Source organism: Helobdella robusta, assembly GCF_000326865.2.
Source record: "Helobdella robusta unplaced genomic scaffold HELROscaffold_6, whole genome shotgun sequence".
NCBI classification, from domain to species: domain Eukaryota; kingdom Metazoa; phylum Annelida; class Clitellata; order Rhynchobdellida; family Glossiphoniidae; genus Helobdella; species Helobdella robusta.
The window spans coordinates 3586145-3596500 of record NW_008705330.1 but is presented as its reverse complement, the minus strand read 5'-3'; the positions used below and the strand labels follow the sequence as shown (position 1 = coordinate 3596500).

The 10356-nt window shown below is 32.5% G+C and overlaps 1 protein-coding gene across 1 annotated transcript; it reads right to left on the bottom strand.

Annotated features, from left to right (window-relative positions):
• Window positions 1–160: 160 nt before the first annotated feature.
• HELRODRAFT_189402 (hypothetical protein) lies at window positions 161–9125 on the bottom strand. The gene is made up of 12 exons (XM_009029284.1): window positions 9099–9125; window positions 8598–8652; window positions 8455–8515; window positions 7916–8250; window positions 5522–5630; window positions 5073–5316; window positions 3216–3324; window positions 2900–3021; window positions 2387–2659; window positions 1575–1782; window positions 1025–1169; window positions 161–904 (listed from the first exon to the last, which is right to left on the bottom strand). Exons 4-12 carry the CDS (start codon window positions 8245–8247, stop codon window positions 524–526), a joined length of 1923 nt encoding a protein of 640 aa, XP_009027532.1. The 5' UTR covers window positions 8248–8250; window positions 8455–8515; window positions 8598–8652; window positions 9099–9125; the 3' UTR covers window positions 161–523.
• Window positions 9126–10356: the final 1231 nt, after the last annotated feature.

Sequence of the window (10356 nt, the reverse complement as noted above, 5' to 3'; positions counted from 1 at the left end):
TAAATATTAAAATATTAATTAAGAAATTAAAAAATGTATCCAAATATTGTGACCATTATAAAAAATGAAAATGTAAAATAAATACAAACCAAACAGTTTAGAGAACAATATGAGAATGGACACGGCAGATGTTGACTGATTTCCATGTACAACCCTGTTTAAATATTCAACAGTTCAACAATTTTATTGAAACTTGACAACGACAGAAATGCAATTATTATTGCTGAAAATCACAGCATGTTCGGCGTTAGTTAACTTCACTTCTAATTTAACTTTTCATTTTTTCTAACCTTGATCGCAAATTATTTTCAAGTTTCTTTAGTTCAAAACCAAAATTTTTGTTTCTTTTATGTATGATAGAACAAAAAAACTTTTTTCCGGTATTATATGTTGTGTATGTGCCCAGATGCTCAAATATATATATACCGTGTCTTTAATCTACTTTGTTGATTCCTTGAAATTCTTTGAAATAGTGCATATGCATTGCATATGCACGTTTGTAATTTAATTCTATCGGCAGATTTCATCTTCTGTGTTCTTTACAATTTGCAAATTTTTTCCCCATTAAATTTACAAATTGAACTGTAAAATAGTTAACCAGGAGCAGCATGATTAGCTTATTATGGACAGCATTAGCAGCCATAGCAGTCACTAACCTGAACATGATGGCGGTATTCATGGTGAAGCAGATGAAGACGATGCAAACGGTCACTGCAAAGATGGGCATGAAAATGAATGCCTTGCTACATATATGCAGGTCACACGATTTGCCGAATGCCTCAATGTCTACTAAGGCAGAGATGTTGTCGGAAGTGCCTTCTTGTTTGTTGGTCAAGTTGTAACTGCTGCTAGTGTTCAAATAGTTACCAACACTTTCACTGATGCAGGCGCACTTGTGGTACTCCTGAGATTATGATGGAGGATAAATAGTCGTTCGTGAAAGAAATTCAATAAATAAATGAAATAAAGATTTTTTGAAACATTAACAATAATATGTTAAAAAAATAAAATAAAAGCGACAAACGTATATATTTGTTTCGGGATTGTGTATTTTGCTGGAACAGCCAGCATGACACGGAGAGAAGTACTGAACCTGCGACTGACTGCACACAGGTTGGAAGTTGATGCCCTCGCAGTGGCAATCTCTGTTACATTCTCCTGTCATCTGTCTTTAAATGTCGTTTCTGGTTTAGCTTCACTCACGACGTACAACAAACAGTTGAAAACTGTCTCAATAACATATGCTGGCTTCATTGCGACGTCGGTTAACAAACAATGCAAGTGGTTCAAATGAAGAATGTGTGATAAAAAGAAATGAAACTACTTAAAATGAAGTTATCAGCAAATGAGATAAGGGTTAGCTACGGCTGAAACGAAGAGCGCAGATAACTCAGAAACAATTATAATGACAATATTATTACAGTAAAATCAGATTTTAATAATTACAGCCTCGCAACTAGCATTATAATAGCGCACAGACCACAACAATTGAACAGATTCAAATGAAAACGTTTGAAGAGTTATTATAATGGAATAGAACGGCACAGTCAGCGAACAAGTAATGCGGCACCAACATATTGTCGTCACTGGACATGAGTGGCCTGGTGACTCCGGCGAATGATATGTTTGAGCAGTTGACCAGCACAATTGGTAAGGTGACGACGACGACGGCGGAAAGAACGAGCTGCACTCTTATCATCATCCTCGACGTCATCTTGAAGTGGCTGATGAGGAAGCCACCGAGTATCGTCCCTATTGCTCCGGAAGGCAAGAGAACGGCACCTTTCAAAAAGAAACAAAAAATGCATTGATTAATTTTATTTGGCTCAACCTAAATTTATAACACTTTATTCAATAGTTGAATTGAAATACTAAAAAAAATCATATATTTTTCTGACACTGTTCACAATTAATGTGCACATGGCACGAGCATCACATCATATTGTACGTTTAACTTTTCTGCCTGTGATTGCTTCCTAATGCCAAAATGACATTCAATAACTTTCATTAGGAGTAAATAAAGCGTTGAAGGTAAATAAAATCAGTCCAAGAAAGATTAAATGCTTATTTTAATCTTAACTGTTTGGCATGTTGTTGAACAGCTCAGACAGTTGATTCAGAAACGTAACTAATTCCAAATGAATGTAATGTTAAACTATGAAGTTGTCGGCGAAAGTATCAGTGATGAGGAATTAAAAAACATCCAAAAAACAATCAAATATCTTATTGGCTCAGGTACCTACATTCATTTTATGGCACCTGACAAATAATGAAGTGATGGCAATATATAAATCAACTTAACAAACGATAAAAGATGATGATTATGATGACGACGATAATGGTGATGCTGACGCTGATGATGCTGATGAAATACAAGTCAACTCACCAAACAAGAGACCAGCAAAACTTGGTTGCATGTGAAAAAAATTCTCAAAGATCTTCGGACCAAAAGCATTGAACCCCACAACGAAGAACATGTCACAGAAGTTGAAGACGCAGACGAGCAGGAATGTTGGATTGCAGAGCAAACTCAAGACGATTCTCAAGGATTTTTCCTCTTCATCGACCTTTCCTTTTGAGTAAGGGTCAGTTGCAGACTTAGATGGCTTGCTTGTCGTGTGGGCCTCCGACACGCGACTTTTGCGTATTTCCTGTGCTCCTGTTCAGAATATAAACAGCAGGAATATTCCACATTCACCAGTTAATGAACGTGGTTATGCAAAGTATGTAATTCAAAAGTTGAGTGATAACAAAACAGTTTCTACACAATTAACATGGAAAACCTTGACATTAAATTTTGCAACAACACTCATAGCAAACACTGCACGTTCCATACAACAAACATGCAGATCAGACGCAGCAGCCACATGCACGCGTGCGGAGTGGAGAAAGAACTGACCAGGAAGATCGTTAGCGTATCCCAAGGTTGGAATGGCGCAGAAGAGGCAGAAAAACATGAGAAACAAGTAACTCATCCACCAGTTGCCAATCCACCTCGCATCGTCACTAGTGATCCCAAGACTGGTTGTGGTTGGTGGGTGGTTCAACATATTAAAGTTACGAAAACATTGTCAATTATGTTATTGTTAAAATGTTAATGATACACACGCCGACCATCATAGAGTTAAAAACATTTTAAAAACATTTTGGTTAATGAATATGGTGAGTTGAACACACGAGACAATGTCGAAACGAAATTTTAATAAAATATCAACCTGGCCACATCGGAGTCGACCCTGTAGAAATCGACGAACTGGCCGAGCATGAGACTGGCGCACAAAACTCCAGCAGCCGGTCCAACGATGCTCATCGAATTGAAGATGCCTGGGTGGTTGGGTGGATGGGGTGGGTGATTGTTCACTCCACATCACGTAATGCTCCTCCATCCTGTTCTTCACCTCCACCAGCACAACCCTCAATAGTTCACTCGCTTTCACTCATCATACCGCCATCACAGACATAAATAATACCGACAATATTACAATCACCACGTGAGTTGCATTACTTCATGCTACAATAATTACAATTATAATACTTATAAATAGTGGTAGCCCTCGTTTCCTTACAATTATAAATAGTTTTTAAATTTGCTCGGGACTGGTTAGCAATTTTCTCTAATTATATCGACCTACATGCGGCTCTCAGATGCACAACACAACACACATACACACACACACACACACTCACATTTTTGTTGACATAATTTAAATAAAGTGAAAAAAAAACAAATGCTTATGGTCAGGACATCATTTTGATCATCACTATCATCATTGTTAACATCACCATCACTATCGTCACACATGATTCTGGCAAATGTTTCAACAAAAGAATGAAAAATATCGATTGATGAGGTGATGTGACAGTAAATGAACCGACTGTGCCAAAAATTCCATGTGACCATTAGGAAATAACGATGGATGTTAATTAAGGACATATACAAACATGTACAACTCATGTGACAATTTTCATGATGATAATAATAATTACTGAGATCAAAAGATGATCATATTTTCATTTGTTGAATTGTTATGTATCTCGCTGTATTCGATCATTCACTCATTCATTCATTCATCCGTTCATTCATTCATTCATTCATTCATTCATTCATTCATTCATTCATTCATTCATACATTCATTCATTCACTCTTTAACTCACATATTCGTTCGTTCGTTCTTTCATTCATTCTTTCATTCATTCTTTCTTTCTTTCATCCATCCATCCATCTATCCATCCATTAATTTATTTACTCATTCATTCATCTATTAATTAATTAATTAATTAATTAATTAATTAATTACTTTGTGCATTTACTGATTGTTAACAGGCATCATTATCCATACCTATTCAATCTTTATTAATTAAATAGAGCACTACACTATTTAACAAAAATATTTCATCTGATGACGTCACCATTAACTATAATAATAACAAGTAGAAGCCCTGGGAACCGATCAAAAGTTTAAAAGGAATGGCGAAATTAATTATGATAATTGAAACTTTTTCGAATTTCAAATGGCAAATAGCGATGGCAAGCATATTTAAGTTGTGGGCGCTTGGATCGCTAGCATTCAGTGACGTCATTCAACTACATGAAGTTTCAACGTCACGTCCCTAACAATTTATGATGATGATTATGGTGATGATAATTGCAATGATGATGATGATGATGATAATTATAATTTCGATTACGATAGACGTAATGATGACGACTCTCATGATCCTATGATAATAAAACATTCAGTTATAATTTAGAATTAGACGAGCAAAATGATGTCCACAAGAGGGTCACAGTATGCATTCTGTTGACATTGTTGTTTCGAAATGTTGCTTTCAAGAGCACTTGAAATGCAAGAAATTATTCATTTCCATATAAAAATGTTCATATAAAATTTTGTACACTTTGAATTGAATTAAAGTTATATAATTTTAAATTAAATTATAATTTTATAAGCTAAAAATTATTTATACTTTCCAATAAACCAAAATAAAGACAAGCAATAGGTAGATCAGCTATCAGATATAAAATTTCAAATCTAAAAATGTGAAATATTTTTCATCAAGAAAAACAAACCAGAAAATAAAGCGAACTGTTCCTTAGTGGTGCAGTCATTGATGTAAGTCAGACCAACAGTTACAATCGGAGTTGATCCAACTCCAACAAGAAATCTTCCAATCAGGAACATGAAAAGGAACCCCTTGTATTCGTTGGTGTCCCGCTGGCAATCCTCGTCGGATGGTTGTTCTTCTGATGAGCACAAACCTCCTCTGCCAGTTTCTGATAGGTTGGAACTGAGAAAATGAGGTTCGCTTTCTATCTGCATTCAAAAGGAGGATAATTGACAAATGTTAATGAGAATGAGCAATGAACATGTGAGCATTTTTATTTCATACACAACAACGCATCACTATAAGAACATCACAAGTTTTATATTCACAACATCAATACACACACGACAGACAAAAAACCACAACACGAACGTACACACAATCACAACACAGACACACACCCTCACAACATACCTGTTGCATTGGTAGATATGGTGTTGTAAAAAATTGTGGAAGAAACTGCAGGAAGCACCCGAGGGCCACCAACAACATGCCACATCCTATGGCTAGTGGACGGTGCAATCTGCAGTTGTTCATTGTGCATATAAATGTATGTGTGTGTGTGAAGGTAGGTGTTGAGTATGTGTATAATGTATGTCATACGTGCATGAGTGCATGTGCGCGTTTATGTATGCGTGCAAGTACAAATTCGGTCGTTGTAAATTTTCTATAACTATTAGTTGGAAAAAAATATTGCAGGCGTTTCAAAACTTGCTTCAGTGGAGCTAATGATATAAAATGTAAGTTAGTATTTGCTTGCAATATTTTTTTCTATGTGTTTCATTCAACGACCAGACTAATTTCATAAGGATTGTCTGGAATTTAGTTTAGAGTTTTGGTACCAGAAATCAATAAGAAGTGAAAAATTTTCATCATGTTTTTACGTTCAAGGCAGAAGGTTGTTGGCGAAAGTGGTGGAGAGGATAAGAAAAGTAGAAGTCAAAAATTCGGCGCAAAAAACTGATGGCAAAGAAAACAACGTCCTACCTCGGAGTAACTAGGTCTCTGGACGTTAAACGAAGATTGATTGATTGAAATATATATAAATATATATGAATATTGTATATATATATATTGATTAAAATTACAGCATGTTCGGCGTTAGTTAACTTCCAATTTAACTTTTCGATTTTTCTAAAGGTTGACCGTAAATCATTTTCAAGTTTCTTTAGGTCAAAACCAAAATTTTTGTTTATTTTATGCATGATAGAACAAATAAGCTTTGTAATATAATTAATATATTTAACAAAGTTGACAATTGTAAAACTAACTAAATGAGCGTTAAGTATTCACTTAAAACAAACAAGAAATCAAACAAAGTAGAGTAGAGGCACAGTATATATATATATATATATTTGAGCATCTGGGCAAATACACTCAATGCAGAGGATTAAAATAAGAGAATAGGTTAAAGCTTCTAAGGTGGCCTCACTGGTTTACAACTAAAAAAAGGAAGACATAATATTAACTAATCAAGTGCTAAATGGACTGCTGGATGTAGATATCAAACTAGACTACTTAACTACCATGGCGACCAAAGGAAATGGTATGAAGTTGATTAAGTGGATTTGGTGAAAAGGTGTCAGAAAATACTACTTTACCAACAGAATAGTAAATTTTATAAAAAATAATAGTAATGACTGGAGTGGCCTACCTGAAAATGTGGTCAGATCAGCTTCAAGATAGCCTTAGATAACTTTTGGCAGAGTACATGCTATATATGGAAAAAAAGATGTCAAACCAAAAGATGAAAAGTTAAACTGAACATTTCCACAAAATATTTTAATTATTAAATTATTTATTCTTCAAAACTGTTTAGATTATGGTGGCAAGAAGCTTTGCCTGCTCTGCAAATTAATTCTATTCTATTCTATATAATACATTAACAAGTAAAATAATTCTAGACACATGCACCACAGATGGTTGGTAAATTAAAAATTGTTGGGATGTTCCTTCATCTAATAATCACATTCATATGGAATTAATCAATGAAATAATCTTGTCAATAACATTGATGCACATTTTTCAATCTCTTCTCTCTTTTACTCTATTTTGTCTTTCTCAAACTCCCTACATTTCTATCATTAACCTACAAAAAAGCATTAGATAAAAGTTTGTGATAAAGCATAAGCAAGACTTAATAATTGAGTAGTATTATGAAAGATTGAGTGATTTAAATAATAAAAATTTTCTAAAATAATTATTAAAAAAGGACATGAAAAATATTAAAAAAAGATGAATAATAAAAATTCTTCTCTGCATAATCAAAGGATGAATCAATTTTTAAAGAGTGATAAAACTGTTCAATTAAAAAATGGGCATAGACTATTTTGTTTAACATGCTGATGCATGTTATTACTTTATGTATTTCTGATGCATCAATCATTCTTTCCAGTTCAAACAATATAATAAGCACAATTATTTAATCAACCAAGTTTTCATATAGCACCATCCATCTCCAGGGACTGCAAGCTGCTGGGTATTAGGACTCCTGTCTGAACATTCAAGTTAAAGAAAAGTAGTCTTGAAAAAGTAAAAAGTTCTAGGGAGCATGACCAGAAAAGATTTGGCATAAAAATGTGCAACAAGTATGAAAAAAGCAAGGATTCAAGGATGATTAGGCCAGATTATTTAGACATTTTTAATTTCAGAAGGGAAGTTTCAAATCACTTACAACTGACCTGTTGCTAATAAAATTTAAGTACAATGTTACAGTATTATACATCAATACTTGCAATAATTTTTTTGATTCTCATTTATTAAACAAGTTTTGTTAGTGATGTAAAATAAAATAAAGAATGCACAGACCTCTGTCCGAATAAGATGATACAAATTACAGCTGGCACCTGTCCCATCTCGTAGGCACTTGCTAAGATGGAACATTCAAGACTAGAAAAACCAAATCTCTTTTGAAGAGTTGAAATAGTGACACCAAGCAATCCATTTGTTGCATTTTGTAGGCAGTGTGCCAGACAGAAGAAAAATACAACCCATTTGATATTGTTGATGCATTGCAGAATAGCAGGTCTCGTGTTGCAACATCTGTATTCTAGTGATTGACTATTGATATTTCTGGCATTTTCACTGTTGATGCCATTCTGATTGGCACTGGCTGATTCAACATTGTTTTTTGATACCATCTGCTGCAACAGAGATATATTCAATAATTAATGTTAAATTGTTAATGCATTACAATGGCATTTATATTGAATGGATGTCATTAAAGAAAAAAATAATTAAAAACAAATTAAACCTGAAAGTTGGTTTATTTACAACACTGATAGCTATCAACATTGTTTTTGTTTATAAAATATAATTTAAAAGATAAAAACTAAAAAATGTATAACCTCTTTTTCAGTCTCTTTGGCTTTGACAATTATCTTTTTGCTTTTATCAAATTTCTATTTGCTGAATATTGTGAATTATATTTAATTTAGAAATAGCAGCTTGTCCCTTGTAATAGAAATAAAACCACAAACATCTATTACACTTTCTTCTCTTGTCCTGTTCTTTCTAAGAATTTTGTTTCAACATTAGGAAATTACCTAGTTTGATTAACATTTAGATTTTTTTCTATTATATTTTATTTCATTCAATTACTTACAAAATACTAATTTTTAATTAATAATTAAATAATGGTAATTAAATTAACAATTAAAATACACGCTGTTTTGTTTTAAATTTATAATTCAGGAGAAACTAATATCTAATAAAATTAGTAAATAAAATGAAATGATTTTAATTTTTAACTAAAAAGTTTAAAATTTAATTAATTAAATAAAACAATAATGCAGAACCAAGTACAATATGCATTTATTTTATATGTCATGATTTATTTATTTATTTGTATTTGTTGTTTATTAGCTTGGTAAATTTGTTAGTTAATGCAAATTTTAAATTATGACAAGAAACATAAAACACATATATAAGATCTAGTCATATGTTAAACTAAAATGTGAACATTCAACCAAACTAACAAACAAACACTAACTCACATCATGTGGCCTCTTTATATTTTATACAGCAGACCATTTGTAAACACTAAACATTCTAACAGACCAAACAGTGGCTGTTCATGTTCATCTTGTTAATCTTTCCTACTCTTATGTTATGCATGCACCATATATCTGTTTGTTTTTTATTGGTATGTGTGTGTGTATGTGTATACATACGCATATATGTATATATATATATATATATATATATATATATATATATATATAAATAAATAAAATAAATTAATTACAACTTATTATTAGAAAAATATATTTTATAAAAAATACTATAGAGATAGAACTTAATGAAAATTGTATACGTAATGGCCTTTATACCTAATTATCTATATATATATGTGTGTGTCTGTGTAGTTTGTGTGTGCACGTGTGTGTATATGTGTGCACAAATAAACGTGAAACTGATTGATATATAACATATACATATATAATATTCTTTATAATAATTAACTAATTATCTTGCGTGTATATATATTGTCTGGCTCCTAGGTACCTGTCGGATAAATGCATGACAATTTCCGAATATCCTACCTGGGAACTCATGGGCAATTAAGGTCTTCCAGTTCAAATAAATTATATGTACCGAAAACAAAATGAAAACTGTAGAGATTTTGCCTTTTAAGGACCGAATTTTTGGAATAAACTGCCAGAGGAACTTCGTCAATCGGGATTAACGCTGTTGGAATTTAAAAGACGCCTAAAGACATCCTTGTTTAATTCATTGTTATGAACTATTTTAATTTATTTTATGAACACATATATATATCCATGTATGAACATGGAGTGCTGATGAAAATTTTTAATTACAATTTCCGCTATATAAATTTCAACAATATATATATATATATATATATATATATATATATATATATAAACGTTCACCAAAAAACTTTAGTGAGAAAAATCGAAAAAACGAACTACAAACATATTAACGCCAAACATTCGGTAGAATTTATAGAATATTGTAAAAAATATATATATATATATATACATTATACGCAAGATAAAATTACTATACAAAACCTGTTTTTTGGTCTTATAACATACATATACTATACAATAATGCAAACAATAGAATATAAAAATATAAATAAACAAACTAATATTATTAATAATATCGGGGGTCTTGTGGCCGATGATTAGCGTGTCCGTCTACCATTCCGACCAACCCAGCCGTCCATCCTTTCGAGGCTGGTAAATGGGTAGACAACGTAAGTTGTCGCATGTTGGCCGGCG

What these genes read in the sequence shown, in the direction of transcription:
- HELRODRAFT_189402 (XM_009029284.1), bottom strand. Translation starts at nt 8,247, where the DNA reads ATGGTATCAAAAAACAATGTTGAATCAGCCAGTGCCAATCAGAATGGC. An exon ending in ATACGCTAACGATCTTCCTG is followed by an intron (nt 2,660 to 2,899) that starts GTCAGTTCTTTC and finishes TATTCTGAACAG; the next exon opens with GAGCACAGGAAATACGCAAA. An exon ending in TTTTGCTGGTCTCTTGTTTG is followed by an intron (nt 1,783 to 2,386) that starts GTGAGTTGACTT and finishes TCTTTTTGAAAG; the next exon opens with GTGCCGTTCTCTTGCCTTCC.